The sequence below is a fragment of the Pelmatolapia mariae genome, linkage group LG10_11 (assembly GCF_036321145.2).
Source record: "Pelmatolapia mariae isolate MD_Pm_ZW linkage group LG10_11, Pm_UMD_F_2, whole genome shotgun sequence".
Classification (NCBI taxonomy): Eukaryota; Metazoa; Chordata; class Actinopteri; order Cichliformes; family Cichlidae; genus Pelmatolapia; species Pelmatolapia mariae.
The window spans coordinates 10346058-10370053 of NC_086236.1; the positions used below are offsets into that span (position 1 = coordinate 10346058).

Consider the following 23996-nt stretch of genomic DNA (forward strand, 5'->3'; position numbering starts at 1 on the left):
GTGTTTAAGTGTGTGTTGGGATTGCCGATTTAAAAACTTTGCTTGTGAAGTTGTTCGGTTCTTTTCTACAACAAATCTTTCTTCGTCCTCAGTCCCCACAGACGCTTTGGCAAACAAACTCTTCGGCGCCCCTGAGCCCTCCTCAATAGCTCGCTCGCTGCCAACTACCGTGCCTGACTCGCCCAACTACCGCAGTGCCCGGACACCCCGCACGCCTCGCACGCCTCACCGGAAGGACCCGACCATGACGCCTCGCTTCTACCCAGTCGTGAAGGAAAGTCGGCCCGTCGATGCCAAGGTGAGACGTTGGAATTGTGTTTTAGTGGCCCAAAACCTGTTGGGTTCAGCATGAAAAGCTCAGCGACTAAACGTGTTGATTTTTCTCCGCGCCCTTTTAGACGCCCAGGAAGAGGAAGACCCGGCACAGCTCCAACCCGCCCCTGGAGTGCCACGTCGGTTGGGTGATGGACTCCAGAGAGCATCGGTCCCGTACCGCCTCCGTCAGGTGAGACCCTCCTCACTGTTACACAGCTCTGCAGTCAGCTTTGATAATACCAGAACATAAAAGGAAAAGCATAGAAGATATTCATATTGTGTACTGTCCTTTAAGATGACATGTTGATGTTTCAAGTGTCTTCATTCAGTATTAGAGGTTTTTATAACAGGAAAATGATCACAAGACTAAAGGTTTACTGAAGGTGGACTTACTTTAGTAGATCTCCACCTAATCCTCCACCTTTCTCTCTATCAGCTCTAATGCAAGCCCATCGGAGGGCACCCCCGCTCTAGGTAACATCGGCTGCACTCCCCAGTCCCTCCCCAAGTTCCAGCACCCATCGCACGAGCTGCTCAAGGAGAACGGCTTCACGCAACACGTTTACCACAAGTACCGCCGGCGTTGCCTAAACGGTGCGTTTCCTCGTTTTTAAACATCCCTTAAGTTCTGATCAGAGACTGTTTAGCATTAATTATTAAAAGTTAATTGAAACTATTTCCTTTATCTTCATGTATTTGACCACTTTTTCTCCATCACAGAGCGGAAACGGCTGGGAATCGGCCAGTCGCAGGAGATGAACACGCTCTTCCGATTCTGGTCGTTTTTCCTGCGGGACCACTTCAACAGGAAAATGTACGAGGAATTCAGACAGCTGGTGGTCGAGGATGGAAAAGAAGGATATAGGTAAGATCTGCAACCTGTGTATGGAGCAGTGACATTACTATTGGAAAGTTGGATTTAAGTGATGGGGAGAAGAGTAGATGTAAAGCTTTGGCAGCACAGTGGAAACGGGCTCTGTGCAACTGTCTGAATCTAGCTTTTGTTATTTCCAAAGCTCAGTGTGATATAATTTTTCTTGTCTTTCCTCTCTCAACGTGCGTGTGTTGCAGGTACGGTTTAGAGTGCTTGTTCAGGTACTACAGCTACGGTCTAGAGAAGAAGTTCAGACCAGACATCTTTAAGGACTTCCAGGAGGAGACCATGAAAGACTATGAAGCTGGTGAGGAAACCTTAAAACACTCTGCGCACGTCAGAGGAGACTAAATGTATTTGTTGAGACGTCACAGATCTCTCCGCTCAGAGGCACCTGAGCAGAGATTTTTATATGAACAAGCTCTTGTCTTCTGTACAGTCACGTTTAACAACATTTGTTTTCTGACCACAGGGCAGCTGTATGGACTTGAGAAGTTCTGGGCCTTCCTTAAATACTCCAAAGCCAAGAACTTGGAGATTGACCCCAAGCTGCAGGAGTGCCTGAGCAAGTTTAAACGCCTCGAAGATTTCAGAATCGACGTAAGTTAAATATTCTTTGAAGTTTGTAGGGATAAGCAGGCTGTACGGTGTGTAATAGGGCTGAAGAGACATGATCTTACTTCCAGTATCGATGATCAGTTCTTAGGTAAGAAAGATTAACTGAGATACAAAAGTTCATAAGAAATTATCCTGAAAAGATTTGAGGTCACACATGAAGTGTCATATCAGATTTAAGCTCTCTGTGATAATAAAGGATATAACCTGATGATATTTAAATGCTAAGATGAGCCTAAAATTGGTTCACGAACTAACGTCGGGAAGATGATGTGTGACTTCTGACAGGTGAAAGAAGATGAGCGTGAAAGATGTGTGGTCCTATGTCACACTGTGGACAGTTTCAAAGTTGGGTGTCTTGCAAACAAACAAAATTTGGACTCGATTTAGGATGATGGTCTCACAATGCGTCTACTGACAGGGAGGAAAACAGAAAGTCGGACCAAATGGATGCAAGTGAAATGTGAAAATGGAGTTGAGCCTGAGCAGCAGAAGCTGTTTGCATGATGTTTCCTTATACTGTTATCATGATCTCACTGACTGAGGCGTCCCATAGAAACGGATACAGTCCTTGGTGCTGATTCACTAGGTTTTATCTGTTTTATCAGGAGTTTACGTGCTTCAAGTTTTCTCCTGTTTGTATCAATAAGAGCTTAAAGGTTTTTTGTTTGTTTTTTTAAGTGCAGCATGTTGTTGCCTTAGGCGTGTTATCTAACGCGATTATTTCTGCTTCTAGCCGCCTATGGAGGAAGGAAGTCGCCGAAGACACTCGTCCAGTGGGGATGGTCGCCGCCGGCACCCCTCTCAGCCCTCCAGCCGTCCCCACAGTCAGGCCAGCTCAGGCCCCACCCACGCCACCACCACCCAGGTTCCCACAGCCAAGGATGATGCCAAACCTACCAGCCACAAAGCCCCGGCTCCCACTGCTGATCCCGCATCAAATGCCAAAACACTGAAGTAACTCCACAAACACACTGGCCCACACAGACTAAATTAACCACGTCTGCAAGTCGCCGGTTCTCTCTGCGCCACAGGAGGGGGAGGGGCATCCAGCTCTTCATTTCAAGCATGTGATTTCTTTTTTCTTTTTTTTTCTTTTTTTGCGCCTGTGAAAGGTTTGATAAATAAGAGAGACAATAAATAATATGCCTCGGTTTATTGATCACTGCTAAGGTTTCTGAACTTTTTGTCTTAATGAGGCAAGCAATGGATGGGGGGGCAAACCCCATCCATTGCAAAACACTTGTGCAGACCTTCGCCGGATGGTTTAGGTTTAACATTCTGGATATATTTTTTTCTTCCCTCCTTGTTTTTGGCCCCTCCCTCCCTGTCTCTGGGACCCTCTTTGATCGTCACTGTCCTGCTGGCTGAAAGATCTTTGATCCCTCATCCAAATCTCAGATTAATGATGACTATTTCTTCAGCACGAAGTGGAATTTGAGATGTGGAAATAGTTTGAACAAGACTGAGCATCTAAAAAAACAAAAACAAGCCCCAGTAACGGCCCGCTGGAGGCCGTGCTGCTCTTTGACATCCAGTCGGACCAAAGTGGTTAGAACCGAGCAACTAACTTTTTCATCCACAGCGCCCTGAGAGTTTTCAAAGGGCTAATATATGAAAAAAATAATTTACCTTATGGCTGCACATTGAGGGGAAAATATTTAAGGAAACAAATGATTTAAAAAAAAAAAAAAAAAAGAGAGAGACTTGCATCAACCCCTTGCTATGGACAAGATCATTGAAAGTTGCCTTATTTTAATGGTTTTACTGCTTCTAAGTTGTGCCCGCCACCTTATTGTCGATTGTACAGCATCAGTCACCCATATATCTCACCACCATTTCCAGCTGAGGCTACTAGTTGGTGCTCTCTGCCAAATTTATTTTCCATCCCCCTCAGTCCCCTCTGTCATCTGTCTTCCAAGTGTCATTTGGTCTGTTACAAGTCCTGTAATTCATCCCTGTGATTGCAAGTTGTGGCTTTTTGTGCTGAAACACGTCAACCTGGTGAAAGTTTGTCAGCGCCCCACCCCTCGCAAAAAAAATAAAATAAAATAAAACACTTAAACGTGATGGAGAGTTGGGGTTGATCTCCCTTTGGGTGCTACCTGACTTTCTGTCATCCTCCACCTTCCCATCAGATGAGCTGCATCCATCCGTTTGTCCATCCATCCATCAGTTGATCATCAGCGACGCTACAGGACTGGAAATCATTACAATCTGGATTACTTGAAGAGGCGATGGTTACAAAGAGGACCGTCGTCCTGTGACGCAGGTGCTTTGGGTGGAGACACTAACGATGCTAAGACGTTTAGCCGCTGACGTTCAGCGAGCTGCCCGCCACCGCTTCCCGGTTCTCACACGGATCCAAACGTAAGGTGCAGGCAAAAACACTGACAGGCAGGTACTGATGTAGCAGCGTGGACACGCTCGGTAGAAAACGCACCGCTCGACGTCTTGCCTCACCGTGGACTGGATTGTTTGTTCACAACCTGTTGAGTCGTCACTCTTCGTACCGGACGATCAAATATGATGATATCAAGCAGAAGAGCGACTCTTCCTCCACGAGTGTAAATGTGAAATTTGAGAGATGAAGAGAAAAGATAACAGCTCCCCACCTCTTGTTTTATTGTCTATAGTACAGATATATATTTGCCTTACATGTGTACGTACTCTAACTTTTTTTAATGGTCTCATGATTTATCTTTTAATGCATTTTAATTTCAATTTGCAGTGTTTGTAGTGTTGTAATGCTGGAGGAGCGCTCTGATATAAAAACATCTGTGGATTTCAGAAATGGGAACGTAGCTCACATCGCAAAAGGGAAAGTTGACATCAGGGCGTCAACGGGTCTTCAATGTTTTAAAAGAAAAAAATGTGTAAGCTTCTAGTGTTTCATGTTGAAATCAGTTGATTTGATATTTTCTTTTTAGTGAAGATGAGAGAAACATCTCTAATATTACTCTTTTATTCAATCTGCAGCCTTCAGTTTTTCTACAATTAGAATGTATGCAAAGTCTAAAAAAAATGAAGAAAATGATTTGATTTTTGGGTTTGAACTCAACCAGAAGTTCATCAAATTCTAGTTAAAAGAAATTATAAAAAAAAGTCTTAATGCACATGTGCAAATAGACATGTGGGAAGAAGTGTTTTCTGCTGACCTACTGAGTGCTTGTAGCTAATATGTTAGCTCCAGTCATAACTTCAGTTTGAAACTGCATCAGACACCTGTGCCTGTGTTTTTTGGTTTTTTTGGGGGGGGTGGAGTTCCCCCCAGAGGTGGATGTCACATTGTCCTGTCAGTGTTATGTTGTTCAGTTTCTTCCTCTTAAATTTAGAGTTGTATGAAAATGCAAAGTGAAGCTGTACTTCCTTTTTATTTTATTTTTTGCCCACCCTCCCCTTTAATCTTTCTTTTATCTTCAGGGAGATTTGGATCAGTTTCAGTTGAAACATCAAAGTGTTTACTGGAGAGGAGGAAAAAAAAAAAAGAGCTATGAAATAATTCAGAACTGAAAACTCATTTCCCAAAGCCGGCAAATCCTTTGAATCGGTGAGCTGGCGTGTGGCTGCAGACATGACGGACTGCCACCAGAGGGGACAGTTCTTCCTGGGACAGTCACATGATCCTCCCTCTAATGTGATCATCACTCGTCTCTGGACATTTGAGGGGATTCAGGTGCTTTGGGAGTTTTCATCCATCTCTATCAGCATTGAACTGCTGCTGTCCATATGAACTCTAGGGGGAGCTGCCTGTTCAGCTGGTCAGAGTTCCTAGCTGTGCGGGATAAAAGATGGACGTATGGAAGGAGGAGCGGAAAATGAGAGAGGAAACTGAGCAAGATGTGATGTCGCTCAGAGGAATATGGCTGGTTATGATGTCTGGAGACTGGGAGGACAAAATTCCATAAAGCCATATGAATAAGAAATAACTGTATATGAACATCAATAGTTCATTACATTACAGTATCCTAGGCTTGTCATGAGGAAAAAAAAGATGAAAACGAGGAAAAAAGGAACAAAAAAATATATAAAATGGAAAAATGTAAAATACTTGAATGAGATCTTGTATTATAACATTTAATATTCATAATATCTGCTTTGTAGGCTGACGTGATTCGCTATTAGTGTTATTTGTAATTTGTAGTAATTATGCTTTTCCTTTAATAAAGAAAAAAAAACACAAAACGCACAAAAAAACCTCAAACACCAGGTGTCATGTGATCATTCCTATTGTCTATGAAACCCACAGAAAGACCACATGCTTTTTTTAATACTTTAATATTAAACAGTTCTATCAGAACATTTGTTACATTTGTATTAATCACTTTTTTGGTAATACAAAAAGACATGGATATTCTGAAAGTATAAGTGCCACAGATATGCAAAGTGCAAAGGAATTGCTTGTCATTTGCCAAAGAACACAGATTCTCGTCTGTCCCAGTGGTCAGTGAACGCATCAGAAGAGTCTGAATGGGTGAAAGTGCTCTTACTAAACTTACAAAAAGTTAAAGAATTAATTAGAAATTAACGATTGCATTTAAAACTACAATAAGACTACATCAAACAGGGACATTTACATTTTTGTCTTGCATGCTCTTGCGGTGATAATACCGCTTCTTTTACATCCGTCGAGGGAGCATTTGTTGTCCAAACCAAGTAATTGTAGTGGTTTCCTCAAACTGTTTAACAGTTGGGTACAAGTAAAAATGTATTTGGAACGAGTGCCAGCAAACAGTGAGACTGCAGAATGCGGTCCACTCCTGTTTTCACCCCGTTAATCACAGAAAGACTTCAAATGTGCTGTAGCTTAAGTCACCGATGACTGTAATTCAGACTAAACTCAAAGATGTGAAATGAAGCAAATGTCAAGACAACGGACAAGAAAAAGGAAAAGCTTGTTTTCATCCTGACTTCTCTCATTTTTTTTAATTGTTAAAAATTAACAGGTAACCAAGCTTAAAAGTAAAATCACATCTGTATGTTAAAGTGCAATGACCACACACTAGCACATAAAAGTGAGGTGGGTGACCACAGAGTCTGGGCAAACTTTGACAGTCAAACTTGACTGAAGATTGAAATTAAAAAAAAATTAAAGTTTTTTAAAGATCGATTGGGAATTACATATCCCCGCATAAGATTCGACCGTCGCAGGTCCTCACTGGCCCTTCTTTTGTGTGTCAGGGATGCTCTCGTTTAGCGGGGTGAAGCTGGTGAGCAGGGTGTGGCGCTCGTACTGCTTGGTCTGACGGAACTTGCTGTCTGTGCTGTGGAGCCTGTCCAGGATGCCGAAAACGCCAAAACACTGATTGAATCTGGAAACCGAGACAAGTGAGGGCAACTGTTAGTTATCCACCAAGAAGAATTAGAAACAATTGCCCCAATAATAATAATTTTCAGATTTAAGTTTTAAACAACTCAACTATAGGAAACCTACAAAAAGCTGAATAATAGTGGACTTCAGTTTGTCACCCTCACTGCACTGCACAGTGAGTGCTGTTGTGTATCAAAGTGAAAACCCAGATACTAATTTGAAGGTTTTACATTCTACTTTGTGAAGCAAACTCACATTTGCATAGAATTTACAAATAATGTGGGGAAACGCAGTAACATTTCTCCCTCCGGTCATCGCCTGGTCCTGCAGGAGGTTTCTTCCTGTTAAAACGGAGTTTCTAGTTCCCACTGTTGCTGGTGCTTGCTCTTAGGGTTTCATCTGATTGTTGGGGAATTCTCTATATTATTATATCATCTCTGCTTACAATATTACAGCTATAGAGTGCATGCCACAACGAATACTCTTGTGCATTTTCCTGTAATTTGGCATCTTCCCCAACTCAGTGTTACTCATCTTCCTTTTGTGGCGACATTTTCATTGATTTAATTGTCCAATGATAATGGATTATTCCTACAGTGCTGTCCCACTAACTATTAAAAATCATTTCAGAGCCACACAGTCATATAAGCATAAACACAAAGATACCAATTTTTTTAGTTAATCTGGTGTCTTGCTTATGCTATATTAAGCCACATGGAAAGACTCCCCAGACTGTACATAATTACTTTCTCCTGTATGAGTAACACTGTGTACAAAGTGCAGTACATAACATTGCCTTTTCAAAGTTATACATTTATCAGCTTCATCTCTTCTCTGTAAAAGTTTTGGAGTAGCTTCACCCGAGTCTTTGCACATGTGAAGTTTCTGTGTGCCTTCACGGGTCTTCAAAAGTTCAAAAGATGCTTATCAAAGCAGCGTGTGGTAAACAAGATAACTGTACCAGAATCACCGCCTTCCCATCCGGTCGAGTTGCTGTGAACTTTGACCTTTCGGATTTGCAAAGTCATCATTTCTTTCCAGCAGACTTTTGTGTGAGATCATGTTAGAGTCCAACTGAACATTTGCACCATTTAAAGAAACTTTTTAGCAGCATTTCTAAGATATCACCTTCAAAACAACGGGACAGACAAAACTAGAAAAATACAAATATATATTTTTTACACATTTTTAAATACCAAACTCCTGGATTCATCTCTGGATTCTTTTTTTTTTCACCTCTGTAAGACAGGACAGGTAAACTCACCTGAGGTGGTGGAAGTCATGGAACTCAGGAGAAGGCAGGAAAGGAAGGTGGTATCCGCAGTGGGAGATGGTGGTGCTGACCAGAGCTACGCAGTACCACAGGGAGGTGGTGGACAGGTGGGAGCCCAGAAGCACCGGCCCGCTTACCACCGGCAGTAAGTTGGAGATCTAACAGCAGAGAAGAATCCAGTACATTTAACAGAAACACACTTACCCTTAGCAGAAGTAAAGTGCTGCGAGACTTGGAGGTGTGAATTATCAATTCTTCTTTCTTTCTTTTATTCTTCTCTTGCATATTTAAAGATGAAATAGTCTCTGTGATTTACAGCAAATGTACACGTGTGATCCGTATCTGCACGTTTGATCCATTTTTGCTGTTTAACACAAATATCAACTACAGTGGCAATCACTGAGCCAGCAGGGATACTTCAGGGACTAATCCGCTCAGCTCTAACTGCTAAAGTCACGTGCTAAGAGTGCAGGGAGTTCTTTCAGGATCAGGTCTGACCAGATTCCTAAAGGTATAAATAAGAATCTGTTTGATTTACATGAGATAGTTCCAGCTGCTTTGACGCTCACAGGGGAAACAGTTCATTTCTTTTTGTTGAACACGTATATTCCCTGTTGTCTCACAGCAGAGAATTTTAGAATGTCATTTTTGTCTATTCTGACATTGTCTGCAGCACGATGCTCAAGTCTAGAGCGCGTGTCAGAGAAAAATGACAAGTAGGAGAAAGAGGAAGTCTCACCACGTGCTCCAGAGGATGAGCGTAGATGGAGACGACGCCGATGGGAGCGGTCCACTCGTGGTGCTGTTTGTGGTAATGCTTGTAGAGGCTGGGGTGGTGGAACAGCCTAAGGAAAATCAAAGAAACAAAATGAACGCATAAAACGACTGCACCCTATCCTGCGTCAAGGTTTGTACTGTGCGCTGGCAGAGGCTCTGAGCTCACATAAGAAAAATCTGATTAACGCTGATAGACGATGTTGCATGTTGCATTGCTTTATGTAGGGTGAGTCTACAAGCAATGTTTATACGGATCGCACCTAATGTCCATGTCCTGTTACTAAAAATCTAACATGGTGAATTAAAACAGTATATAGCTATAAAACAGAGTGACTGCATGCTGCATGCACATGAAAGAAACGCAGAGATCAGCGTACTGTTAACATCACAGTCACCTCCATCTCTGAAATGAGGAAGAAATGTCATCTACTGCCAACGATCCACTGATTGCATGTTTCATTTTGATGTGTCATGGGTGTTTAAAGTAAAACATAAATGTTCTTTACCTGTGTGAATAGTAGAAGAGAATCTCCTCCAAGATGGCGAAGGCGGCCAGCTCCATCAGGGCCCAGTGAAAGGTGGGCAGCTCGGGGCCACAGGGGTTTCCTCTCCAGCTCATCAGGTAGTAAACAACCACCGTCATGGCCCCGGAGATTACCACGTGGTTGAAGAGGACACACTTCAAGGCTTGGCGCAGCTTAGCTGGATCCACCTGTAGGACAAATGGAGAGGTCAAAAGAGGTATCAAAACCATTCAAACTACCAAGCTTCCCTTTCCACTGACAAATGTAATTTACATGGCATGACACTGCGTTCATTTGAAAGACACTTTCAAACAGAGTGAGGAGAGAGGAAAACATTAAAAATGGAAAGCTTCTCTCTTTAAAAGGACGACCAATAACAAGGTCAGACCAGTTCTTTGTATTTTCATATTAATTTAGTTTATTCTATATCATGCATATTTAATCATCTTCACTTAATACTTGATATATATTCTTATTTCATGTCTTATCCTTTTCCATACTGTTGTTTCTGTTTATGCTGCAAAGTGTGTTATAAATAATTCTTTATACTCTCATCTGACACCCCGTTAGGTACACCCGTCCAATCACATTAATGCAGTTATCTAATCAGCCAATCACATGAAAGCGCTTTAGTGCATTTACACATTTATCCATGGTTAAGATGATCTGCAGAAGTTCAATCTCAGAAAGAGGAAGAAAGGTGACTGAAGTGACTTTGAATATGGCATAAAGTGTTTTGAAACCTGCCAATCTACTGGAATTTTCCCTAACAACCATCTCTAGGGTTTCCAGAGAATGTGTGAAAAAGAGAAAATATCCATTGAGCAGCATTGCCTGGTATGAATTTCTACAGAAATGTGCAGATGGAAGGGTCAGAATTCAGTGTAAACAGCATGAAAGCATGGATTCATCCCGCCTTGTATCAACGGTGGTGGTGGTGTAAAGCCCTAGACATTTTCTCAGCATGTTTACAGTGCCTCGGTACCAAATCAGCAAGATGAGTATTGTTGCCAACCATGCCCATCCCTTTATGGCCACCCTGTACCAATCTTCCAATGGCTGCGTGCAGCAGGATAACACACACATCACAAATGGCCTCCACACCAGATCTTAATAATAATCTTAAAAATCCAATAAAACAGCTTTGGATATGTGATTGAACATGAGATTTTCATCATGGATGTGCATGAGTGATGCAATCATGTCAGCATGGACCAAAATCTCTGCAGACTGCTTCTAGCACCTTGTTGAATTGTTGTCATGATGAATTAAGGCCTTTCTGTTGGGGTCCAACCCAGTACTAGCAAGATGTACCTAATAAAGTGGTCATTGAGTGGATATCTGTATCAGCTTTTACCCTTTTACCTCCAACCTTTGGAACCCAGTTATAAACCCATGCCATGTCATAATGAACTTTCCAGAGTGTGAGAACAGTGTGTCTCTGAAGTTTACACTGAACTTTTGTACATCTGTGTGTTTTCCATAACACGCACGCTCTCTGAACAACAGCCTTTGTTTCTGTGCAGACTCTTTATCGAATGCTCTTTGTTTTCTCTCTCAATGTTCTTTTATTTGACATCTTTTTCCCTTTACTTGAACTAGCTGCAGCAGATGGCTCCACGAGTGTGGCTTTCTTCCGTTTAGAAAGGCCTTTTTTTCTCCCCACTGTTGCCAAGGGAAACATTGGTTCCCTATAATCTACAGGGCGTTTGCGTTATAGTATAAAGTCCCTTAAGATAACTATCATGGTGAATTAGCTCTGTTTACCTATAGTAGATTACATTGATTTTTATGTCTATATTAAATCTGAAGATGGCACATCCAGTGTAAATAGCTCCACAAAATGCTAATTTTAACATAAATTTTTCTACACTTGGAGGTGGTGTAACTATACATTCAAATTTACAGCTCTTCTCATTCACCAGTGACATGCACTTGTTATTTAGCCGTTTCTAAAGCAAATGTGTGATCACTACATGGGCTCTGACACATCGATCAGATAATTTAGATAAACAGTTACATTACTTGATAAAGTCATATAATTTTATCATTCTTAACGAGACAGTTATATTGCTTTTTAAAGTACACAAGCACTTTTACCCAATTTATAATCTTGTTCCATTATAGCACATCCTGGTTTGTTTATGACCAGTAGATCCCAAGTTCAGACAGCTATTCTCGATCATTGACCTGCAGTATTTCTGCTCGGAGTCACAGAGAAACACTGTGACAGCAGCTTTTCGCAGATTACCTCATCATTAAAGATATAAAATTTAAGGGCCGCAGAAATATATGTCAAGCTGTAACAGCGGCAAATTCCACTGAGTACATGCAAATCAGAGGAGTGATTTTTGAAGCGATAACACTCGCTGATGGAAAAATGAGAGAAAATAGGGTGAAAACAAAAGACTGGAAGTCTTTTTCGTTTGGGTAAAGTGAGTTTCCAGTTTGTGCACTGGAAAAACAATCACTAACAAGGACACTTTTCACAGTAACCCCTGGTTATCAGTAATGCCCCTCTTTATCTCCGCGGTGTCTGACAACATCTGTTAATCAAACACAGTTAGAGGACTTTGGTCAGACGGGCATGTGGAGAGCCCCATCGTTTGCAGATGTTATCAACCACATCTGCACACACACGCATTGTGTGGATCTTTAAGTAGAGCAGCGGCCTACAGCAGCATGCCCAATAGCAGGACAGAAAATTAAAATGTAATTGTTTTTATTTTTAAATGTCACATTCACTTAAAAAAGATATGATGTGATCATAAAGCACAAAAATGAAGATGGTACATTTTATGCAGACGGCATGAAAAAACAAAACAAGTGACAGTGCAGATAAAACAAAATCTAAAAAAAAATCTGGAGCTTACTGGGTTGTTCTTGTCCAACTGGATACGGTAGCGGGTGATGAAGGACGGTGTACCAGTGATGTCCACCCATAGCAGGAGAGCATTTGACCCCCAGAAGGCCAGAGTGGGAACAAGCATGGTCCCTATGGAGATAAATAAGATAACTATTAGAGAACCTTTAACTCAACCGGGGCCTTCATTATGCGTTCATTTACGCACAACTCCAAACACATCAGGAGAAGATTTCAAGTTAAATCCATGGCAAAATTTTCCACAATGACATCATCACTGTGCACCCTGCTGTTTTTGTTTGTTTGCATTAAATTATATCACCAAAGGTGTTGCTCCAGCATGGTGAGGAGTGATTAAGTTTTGGAGTCGATCCGCCTCTCGATCTGGAAATTTTTGGAATGATTCACTGAGATTATTATTTTCATTAATTAAAATTAATGGAAACATTCCCTTGATGATATCATTACACCCTAATCTAGGTCCAGATAGCTTTCTTAACAAGGGGATCAATTCATGCATGGTGTGTGTTGAGTTTTTAGCTTTGATAGTATTTAGTTAATGACTGGTCTTTTTATTATTAATAATGGATTGCATTTATATAGCGCTTTTCGAGACCCTCAAAGTGCTTTAGAATTCCACTATTCATTCACTCTCACATTCACACACTGGTGGAGGCAAGCTACAGTTGTAGCCACAGCTGCCCTGGGGCAGACTGACAGAAGCGAGGCTGCCATATCGCGCCATCGGCCCCTCTGGCCATCACCAGTAGGCGGTAGGTGAAGTGTCTTGCCCAAGGACACAGCGACCAAGACAGACAGAGCAGGGGATCGAACTGGCAACCTTCCAGTTACAAGATGAGCTTCCCAACCCCCTGAACCATGGTCGCCCAATTTTTATATTATAGTTGATAATGTTATTATAGTGTGATGTTATGTGGACTGAAAACACTGAACTGAAAATACATACCCTACCTAGCACACATGCTATGTCATACATACTCTAGATAACATCTGAATGAGGTAAACCACCTATTGTGCAAAAGCTGCAAGCTGTGAGACAGCAAGTGAGAAATCTGACAGCAGCGATCATGACTGAACTAAAGTGTTCTTAGTGCTCCACAAACATGATTTTTCCTCTGTGCTGGCTAATGTGACCTTTAGTGCTTTCCTCTGGTTACCATAAGTCCAAAATATAGGGAAAAAAATCTATACATCGATGAAACCACCTAAATGATATGATACAAAAGGAGGCCATTTAAGTTATTTGCATGCTTAAAGCAGTCTGCAGTGCTTGGGATGACCAAAAACAATGTTATGAAACACCTTTAACCATCCACAGTCATTTGCAATGTTGCACTCGGGTTTTATTTCTTACCCAGGAAGAACAAAGAAGCATCGTGGCCCTCGTATGCCACGTACAACTTGGTCCACAAGTTCTGCCAAAAATCTCCCGAAGCTCCCCAGAATCTCTGAAGGTGCCTGAAGGAGGAATTACAGCTCAGTTTTAAATTCACAAAACTGATTACATGTTAAACAAACCTCTGTGGAAACTATTCGTCACACACTTGTCTACACATCTTGTGCTTGCATGCTCTGTCCTTTCCAGCAGCCCATATGGATCCCTCCAAACAAAAATCTAACCACCAATAAAGATGCCCTGGGATGGACAGTGTGTCAAACATGAGACCCTGCAGCTACAACTAGTCCAGCAAAGACTCCAATCTGAATACTTGTACACATTACATAATTTCAGGTGATGAAATTTGTAATTTCATGTAATGCTGTGTTCTCTTTACTCCCTTTACCAGCCTAACATGTACTGTCCTGTCCTCGTCTATCCAGTCCTGGCTCTGCACCATCCTGCTCTCACTCCTCCCATCCAGTTCTCATCTGTTGAGTCCAGCTCCTTGTCATGTAGCGCTTGCCTCTTTCTACTCTGCATAACGTAACAACCTGGCAATGCCACTCCTCCAGTTTATGTCAGGGCAAACTGTTGTTTTGCAAATGTGACATACCATGTCAGTGAGTTCCCGAACGCAGCCAAGAATAAGATCCCAGATCCAATGACAAACCCGGCTTTCTTCACAGAGTCCCACAGTCCTCCGGGGCCCTCCTGGGAGACAGAAAAAGAAACAGCGTTATGTGAAGCCCTCTGTTGCTTCGGCGATGAGAATGCAATCTCATGATGTTTCGCTATATTAGCATTTCCCCACAGAAACCTCTCATGTTACAGAATTGTCTCAAAAACAACAGCGAGACTGTTACTGAAACCTCTATCTGTCCAGGAGGATGAGAACACTGTGGATCTGAGTGGTTCCTGTTGAGTGTGGGGTTTTCAGGAACTGCCTGAAGTTAATAACCCAGAATGCAAAGCAGCAGGAGGGGAAACAGTCAAACTCTGAAAACTCTGTGTATTTTAAAATACTGTGTGGCATTATTCATTTATTACTTAGGTAATAACAGCCCACATTTACAGTGCATTTTCAATCATCATAAAGAGCGTCTGAGTTAAAAGGATAACAGTATTTTACACCTATTTAGAAAGGTCTAAATGTAGCTGTTTACAGAGAAAATGTGCACGATGACTCCGACAAAATGCATCTGCACTGAGAAATGCGGATCAGTTCACTCAGCGGGAAGTAAGCCCAAGGATTGATGTCACATTCACTAGACTCTCTAAAATGCCAGCTTTTCACCTCAGCTGCCCTCATCCAGCCACGACAACAGAGAGAACAATGTCACACAAATGCCGTGCTGGTCTCACGCCTCAGCTGGTCGTTTTTAGAGGTGCAATCATGATCATGAAGATGCAAATACACCCATGCTTCCTTGTGCATTTATTGTGCCATTTTTGCTTACTACATTTATTACCCATATATTTTTTCTGAAAATTGAGTAACTAAGCTATCATTTCCCTGTGAGTTACGCTCTCATTTTGCTTTTCTGCTCCACGTGACAACAAAACACGTCTCTACCGTTTCACTGATCAAAACACTCCTTTTCTCACAATCATACACATAATCCATTATTTAATTTTGGTTATTTACTGCCTCTATAGATTAAAAAAAAAAGGGAACTTGCCTATCAGGTCAAGCCTGTTCTCAACAACATACAGCAAAGAGGGCAAGTCTCGGTGGAGTCACGGTTTAAAAACAGCAGTCAGATGGAAAGATTCCTAATTAGACACATCAGGCTGCAGCTATAAAAATAAAAATTAAACCTTTAAAGATGTGATTTAGAAAAATATGCACGAACAAGTAGTGTATGCAGAAAACTAATAGAATAAGCTGAAATTTGACTTGTATTTAGCCCACAGGGAAGGTGAGAGATTCACAGATTTGATTTTTTTAAAAGGATTTGCCAAACATCAGCTTCTGTGTGTGCTTCAGCCCCCCCGGGCTGCATAAAAAAAAGGAAATATAGAGATATGTAGGGCAACATGAGACAGGTTTCATTTGAAGCTTTGCACGCATCAAAATATCTGCAGTTTTTTGGCAAAATTACATTACATAACATACACATAACAACCTCCTCCCCAAAAACAGATGAGCAGTAATCCAGCAATTCACATTGGACAGCTAAGAGGAAGAAAAAAAAAGTCATGTAATGTATAACGGATCGAGGGTTGTGCCTGTGTTGTCGATGACTCGCTGTATTGTGTTGCCGCCTTGTCTGTTTGTGAATCTTTTCAGTTGAATGGTGATAACAGCAAGGTGTTTAGCTGCAAGGACGACCTGTTCTTACCTGTCGGCCGCTGCTTCCTCTGCTCTCCTCAGCTTCCCTCGCACCTGCAAACACAAAATTACATACAAGAGTTAAAACATGTAGATGCTGCAGCAAATATTTAATTCAATTTCAATTCAGTTTTATTTACATAGTGCCAAATTACAACAACAGATACCTCAAGGCGCTTATTGTAAGGCACTATGATCTATCAGTAATTGCCAGTAAAGCACATTTTAAAATAAAAAAAATCAAACTATGATTCTGGAAGCAAAAAATCCTAAGGAAGTGTACCATCTCAAAATAACTAATTACAGAGCAAAAAGGTTTATTGGAAAAGTAAAGTGGTCTAACTCCAGCTGTCCTTCAAAATAAGACTCTTTGATAACAGGAGATTTATTATTTTATTACATTTTTGTGATTACATTTAAGAGATTAAATTTCTCTTTGAAATGTTGTCATTTCTCAAAAACTTTTACATTTTTGTCTCAAACTTCTTTGTATCTTTCCATTGTAGAGTAATCATCTGAGTGCATGTGCAAATTTGTACCACATGAGGATTAAATATAATCCTATTATTAGAGTGTGGACGTTTTTAGTGAAATTCTTGGGGATCAGGCTGCCCTACATCCACTCGGCCCATCTCTTTTTGCAGTAACGGTGTAAAAGAAAAAGCCCAAACATCCATCCAACTAATAATTATTTTCAAAGCAATCATTCACAGACTTTTTTTTTTAATCACAGTTTTTGTCCAGCAGTCCAAAGCAACCCATTAATTTTCACAAGGTCGTACAAAAAAACAAACAAACAAAAAAAAACCCCAGAGAATGTTAGAGGTTTGAGAACCTTCCTTCAAAAAAATTCAACAATAATTAGTTTATGAGAACGATTGAAAAACACGTGGAAGAACTGAGTAACAACCCAGTAGGGAACAGGAATATTAGAGCTGGTCCTAACGTTACTGGAAAAATCAAGCTGCAAATCTAACAAGTACTTATCTTATATTCTTTAATTTATAATCTGGGTGTTGATGTTGACTTCTTTAGTAACTTGGATTATGCTCGGCAGTCTGTTTATCTGTGCCCAGCTGTCTTTTTATGTCATAAATCAAGCTAGACACGTCAAATGGCTATTAAGGTTTGGCTTAATGGCTATTGTAATAATTGGAGAATGATTTAAATATATCTGTTTTTATTAGCGGCTGCTGGTGAGCCTGAATATCTATAATTTACCTGCAAATTATGTTGACCTATATTATTATTATAACGCCATTATTTAACCAAAACTAACAGGCATGTAATCCTGAAAAGAAATATTTAAAAAAAAAATCGTTAATTCAGCTGAACTGGTGCTCAGCTGTGCACCTTACAGGAGTGTTATACAGAGTTTATATATTGCGAGCTGAACTGCGTGTACCTGAACGCACCAGGTGCCTTTGTTTTTGCATCAGTCGGCCTACAGGTGAGGAAAAAGACGGCTGTGCCCAGTTTTAGTAATAGCTGATCAAACCTGACCTGACGCTGTGTTAGCGTTTCAAGTCTGCGGTGACTTACCGCTGGCTGCTGTCTCCACCGACATGTCTGCCCGCTGTTCACAGTCCCGCACCGGCCGCTGCTGTTCAGCAGCTCTGGAAAGAAGCAGTTTATTTACAACAGCCAGCGACTTCTCATTGGCTGACTCCCGGTCAGCTGACCCAAGCCCGGAAAACGAGACTTCTTCCTGCTCGGTGTGTTTTTTTTTTCCTGCGGTCCACGTGAGATCCAGGTGAAGGTTGAAACCACAGCGGAGTCCGGTCAGTGCTGTGATCCAATGCATTAGATAGCCGTCTCATTAAGTGAATACCGCTGTCAGAGTTCCTTGGATATTTTATTTTCGTACTTTGTTCAACACGATAAAATTGTAGTCTTTAGAAAATCGTTTTTCATTTGGATTCGCTGAGAAAAACAGAAACCAACCACCAGATTAATCATTAATGATAATAACTGTTCACTGCAGGATCATTTCTCTTTGTTGCGCTTTATTATTAGCAGCTTGTCATAAACCACATCATTTATTCTCATTTCCTCAGATAAATGTGCAAAAAATGCTAAAGAACACAGTTTAACCGACCTAAAATATATTTCTGCACAAGGTTGTTCCCAAACAATTATTAGCTGAAACGCTAATATACGCACACAATGCATATTTCAGCATGGTGTGCGATGTGTCCTCAAAACAAGGAAACTCAAAGAATAGAGGACAAAAAAAGAAATGGCAAGCATCCAAAAACTATTTACAGCAAATGAACAGCATCTGAAAGTCATGTCCTTAAGAAACAGGAAAAGCTCAAAGCCCACAGGACCTGAGAGATGCATCTGGAACTTCATTTGATCTATCTACTGTTCACTGAAGCCCAGATTTTAAACCAACATGCAACACCATCTGGAAGGCATCTGACTGTCAACAGCTTCAATTTTCACCATAGCCTGCAGTGATCCCAAACACACGTCCAGTAGAGTAAAAGCATACCTGGATAGAAAAACACACACTGGGACACTAACAGTCATGGATTGGCCTTCCCAGAGCCCGGACCTGAACCTTAACCTGAACAGTGAAATCATCTCAACAGAGAACAGAACAAAAGGCAGCCAAGATCCAAAAAAGAGCTTTTAATGAATAGGCTGGCAATTAGCTTTCACCAAAAAAATAAAATGAAATGAAATAACTAAATGTGTAAGATCCCCCCCAAAATGGAAAAACCTGAACATGACCTAAACCCTTAAAAAAATTAATATTAACAAGAACAAAAACAATAATAATTTGCAAATTAAGAGCACATATTTTTCTACTCTGTAGACGAGCATGACCAAGATGACTGAGAAACTACGGGGGCATGGGAGCACATGATTTAAAAAAAAGCATAAAAAACCAAACATTTCATTAATGCAAGAAAACTCCAACAATTTAAAACCAGTGCAGCCACGTTCACTCTCACACAGCTCAGTGAACGCAGACCTGGAACTCTTTCAGCTGTGCTTTCAAACTGAATTAAAATCTTGAACTCTTTATTCATTCAGAGCCATGCTCTCTTCTAACCGCGCCAGCAGGCAGTTCCAGTTGACATTCTAGTGGAGATGCTTAAATTTCCAAAGAAACAAGATTTTAGGAAAATGTGTCTGAAGTTCTATACATCAAAAGCCTATTTGATAGAATGGTGCATAAATATTACATATATGCATATGTGATACTGCTGTGTTTTACTGTAGAAAGCATCTCTTAATAAGCTAGTGGTATGTCTGAAAATGCTGTACACATTGTGCTCCTAGCATTCCCTACAGTAAAAACCACCTGAGGGAAATTTGCTCTCGCTTATTTTTACAACTTACAGATAAAAACAAGAGTTAACAGTGAATATTTTTATTTTAACTGTGAACGTGGAGTTTAGAGTACTAACCCCAAATAAACTACAGTGATCATGGCAATGGAGGAACATGGCAGTGCATGGTGACAGTGCATAGTTGCACTTTAAATGAGTGGGTGTGCTGTTAAAATGTGTTCATATACAAAGAAATGCTATAGAGGCATGGTTCTGCAAAAGACATTAGTCTGTGGTGGCTGTGGTCGTACCTTTGCTCCACCCCTCGCCTGAACAACAATAAAGCTATAATGCACAGATAACAGGTAAGTCTTTGCACCGACAGTACCTGGAACTATCACTTTTGTTTCTTCTAATTATAGTAAAAATATCCTAAAGGCAAAGTATATTGTTATCTAATCACTCAAAGTATTGCTTTAACTCTGAAAGTCCAACCTTCAGTTTGGAAGTACAGTTCTGTGCAACAGTCTTTAGCCACCTTTCATTCCTTTATAGTTTGCTTCCAAGGATCCAGGCTTACTTGTAATTTCTAAAAATGTTGTGGAGCAATAGTTTGGCTTTCTGACATTTGTGTGATGGTGTGGTGAATCTTTCTAGCATTTTGAAGGTCTTTCAAAGGTTTCAAAGGTCCAGTAGAGTAAAAGCATACCTGGTTTCTGTGGACTGTGGCTGCTTTTTCAATCCAATTCTTATATCAGTGTTTTTTAAGACTTATCGCTTAAAACAAAACAAACAAACAAAAAAACTCAAAGGATGAACCAGTGTTATAGCTACACCTAATAACAAATTAGTCAAGAACCCATCTTAAATTTTATCTTTAGACATTTTGTTACTATATGATTTGGTCATACTTTCTTTAGTTGAACCTATGAAAAATACCAACGGTAACACAGTTTGACAGGAATAAAATAGTGTTTTTGTACCAATAGGGTGATTTCCAAACAACTATTAACTGAAACTGGACAAGTGGAGTGCAAAAAAAGGAAAAGACAGACCTAAAAAACTATCTGCAATAGATAAACAGTATCTGAAAGTCACGTTCTTAGAAAATGGAGAAAAAAATCCTGCAAAGGCCTTAAATATGACCTGAGAGATGCAGCTGACCCTCCAGTTGATCCATCTAAATCTACAATGAAGCCTTAGTAGACCAGAAATGGTCTCAGTGTGAGGGTGGCTTTCAAGAAGCCATTTTTAAGAAAGGGAAACCGTGATAAAAGGCTGAGGTATGCCAAATTACACAAGAGCCAGACTAAAAATCAGTGGTAGCAGGTCTGATGGTGTGATGAATCAAAATGTAACATTTTTGGATCAACACATCAACATGTACGGAGGAGATCGGGAGAAAGTTACAAGAGTAATTGTCTCCAATCTGGCCCACAGGACGGCTTTGGAAAATGTGATGAAAGGCATAAACTTTAGACCTTTAACTGTATTTTCACAAGTTTTACAGCTTTTGCTACTAATAAAGATCTCCCACGTGATCATTCACATGGCACCAAAGTAATTATGAATGAGATAAACAATTACTTATGTATTTCAGGTTTTTACAATGATTCCACAGTAAAATAAATAAATAAATAAATACATAGATAATACATTTTCTGTGAATGAACAAAAATGCTCTGTTTAATCACTGGGTAGGCTGGCGATGAGCTACCAGAGCTTTTTCTGCAGTTTTAAACATTTATTCATCACAGTTTAGGTCCAAAGAGCCATGTTGATAGATTTCTTTCATTGCTTTATCATTTAGAAAAAAATGAGACTTCCTGTTAATATTGACATGACAAAATTGGCATGTTCCGGCAATAGCGTTCCGTTGTGGATTGGCCAATCCTTAATCCATGATTTAGGATTGGCCTAAATCATGGATTGACCTCCCCAGAGCCCGGACCTCAACATTATTGAAGCAGCTGATAGAGAACAGAACACGAGGCAGCCAAGATCCAAAGAAGAGCTTTGGATGTCCTTTAAGAAGCCCGGAGAATTGTTCCTAAGTACTACATAAAGAAATTACAAGAAAGCGGCCTAAGAAATGTCAGATGATGACGAAGAATAAAGGTACTAAATATTTACTTTCAAGCTCGTTACAAAGCTCTCTGTATATGCAGTTCCATATGTGCACTCTTTTCAGTAAATCTCTAAATCTTTTAAAATTTCTAGCAAAATATGAACAAATGAGGGGTGGTCAAACTTTTTCACAATGCTGTACTTCCATGTACAACACTGCAGCTTTACAGAGATGATATGAATGTCTACAGGATGCACGTGCATGCACTTTTCCCTATTTTCTGTGCTGTAAGTGCTCGTGCAGTTATCATTTAATACTCCCTTATCAAGAAGACATTCAGATCTGTCAGCAACACGTGGCTCCTTTTATTATCACCAATCATTGTGAAACAGGCAATCGGCACACTGTAAATAAAATATGCTTTAAACACTTCTGCGGATAAAATGTAGAAAATGTGGAAAGAGAGGTGACGCTCTTCTACATCCCAGAGGAGCTTCTCTCATCTCTAGTCTGAAGATTTATTGCTGTTTTATTCTTTTATTGGCTATGATTCTAAATTGTTTAATTAATGCATTTATGACACATTTTATGATATCCTGTACTGATGAAATTGGCAACTGCATTATTTCCTTTGGATGACTCCGTTCCTGTATTACATGACACATTGTGCTATATCAGCAGTGTAGTCTGCTGACATATTTTTCTTTTACTATTTTACTGTTGATATCAGTTAGCCAGAACTAAATGAAAGTCTCGGCAGATTTTATTTTTTAATTAATTTATTATTTATTTGTATTATCAGCCTACGCTTTCAGGTCCAGACTCAGACCCTCCAGGAGGGGGCGACAAATTTCCACTCACTCTACTCCCACCTTCATGGTGTGACCAAATTTTATTCAAGCCATAGGATCTGATTTAATAAATATAAATTTAAAGTGCATTTTTAAAAATTATAATATTAGTTATTATATTATGTTTTCTGTTATTTCTGTCTTTTTTTTTTGGTTGGGAATCACAGGAAAGAGGAGACATGATCCTCAGTACTTTTCTATTATATTACACACATAAATAACTTAATTGGTTTATCAGAAAACTGAAGTATGCATCACAAGTTTAGGTCAAATAGTTTCACTGTAAATGCTGCATAGCAGACTTTGACGGATCAGTTGATTTGTTGTAAAACTCATCTTAAGTCTGATTTAGATTTTTATGCACTAAATGAGATCTAGTTAGTCCGATTTTATGCGGTCCCTGCAGCGTATTTTCACACTGATACAAATTTACTACACAGCTCAGGTCCGACCTCTGGTGAGAAACTGTGCGCACTGCATCAGTATGGTGCACACATCCATCAGATGTGAGTCCTGCACAGCCTTGACTGTCTTTGAATGTCCTTCAGCTTTTTTTGTTTGTTTGTTTTCGTGTTAAATCTCCCTTTTTCAGGTTTGATTTGCACATATACAATTTTAACAGTCATGAAGTATTAGATGAATTCTGGTACCTGCCTAACTACTTACCTAAACAGCTGATAAACCTTTGGAAGAAGGGTGGTCAGCAGCATTATCTGTTTATTTTTATGGTTGTTTCTATGCTTTTCCTGCAGCTTAAATATTTTATTCAGATCACGTGGGTGGTGGTGGGGTTCCACCGTTGGAGTATTAATGCTTTAATAAATGCCATATTTTATTTGGGACTTCTGCCTACGGATTAGCTGCATAACTTTCTCAGCACCAGGAGATGCACTGAAGATTTAGCTCATACTTGTTGATGACATGTGTTTTATCTTTGGCCTAGGAGTGTAAAAACGAATCTGAAAAACAAAATTTGTCACACAGCATGCTTCGGTCAACCTTAAAATAGATGGTGGTGGTAATTCAGGCATTTATTTTTTACTTTGAAAAAGTAAAAAAAAGGGGGGGGGGGGGGTGTCAAGATCTCTGTCTAAATAAATAAATAAATCTGGGTAAATTCCAGATGATTAAACATGCAGCTATTTTGATGGTAATAACTGAAATGCGTAAAGAAAATCAACAGCCTATTTATACAAGATAATTCATAATTTTATTGGGGGGGTTATATTGGTTGGGTCTGATTATTGGGGGGGAAATTACGCCCCTGAATTCAGGTGATGAGCTGCCTGATTAAGTGGAAAGAAGAGTGAGTTAAACTGGCACCCAAGAAGAAGACCTTTCTGATGCATTCAGTGACCTTAAGCATCTTGCAGAGGTAACAGCAGGATCTCAGGTTCAGGTCTCACGTGTAAAAGCTAAACTATTAAAGATACTATTCAATCACAGTGACAGAAATCTGACAAAAGTGAGACAAATGATGAAGCCCATAAGTCTATTAACTGAGCCT

At 40.2% G+C, this 23996-nt stretch overlaps 2 protein-coding genes across 6 annotated transcripts in view; one reads left to right on the forward strand and one right to left on the reverse strand.

Annotated features, from left to right (window-relative positions):
• Window positions 1-6001, forward strand: part of larp1 (La ribonucleoprotein 1, translational regulator) — a 47993-nt gene extending 41992 nt beyond the window's left edge. For all 5 annotated transcript variants that reach the window (XM_063485295.1, XM_063485296.1, XM_063485297.1 and 2 more), the window contains 7 exons: window positions 93-298; window positions 399-505; window positions 752-909; window positions 1036-1180; window positions 1387-1496; window positions 1662-1789; window positions 2541-6001. In XM_063485295.1, coding sequence (XP_063341365.1) covers window positions 93-298; window positions 399-505; window positions 752-909; window positions 1036-1180; window positions 1387-1496; window positions 1662-1789; window positions 2541-2765 — 1079 coding nt within the window. In that variant the 3' untranslated portion in view covers window positions 2766-6001. The remainder of the gene's footprint in view (window positions 1-92; window positions 299-398; window positions 506-751; window positions 910-1035; window positions 1181-1386; window positions 1497-1661; window positions 1790-2540) is intronic.
• A 97-nt stretch (window positions 6002-6098) lies between these two features.
• faxdc2 (fatty acid hydroxylase domain containing 2) lies at window positions 6099-17925 on the reverse strand. Its single transcript, XM_063486500.1, has 9 exons — window positions 17829-17925; window positions 16297-16340; window positions 14568-14665; window positions 13928-14031; window positions 12563-12684; window positions 9672-9877; window positions 9128-9233; window positions 8380-8546; window positions 6099-7116 (listed from the first exon to the last, which is right to left on the reverse strand). Exons 1-9 carry the CDS (start codon window positions 17851-17853, stop codon window positions 6960-6962), a joined length of 1029 nt encoding a protein of 342 aa, XP_063342570.1. The 5' UTR covers window positions 17854-17925; the 3' UTR covers window positions 6099-6959.
• Window positions 17926-23996: the final 6071 nt, after the last annotated feature.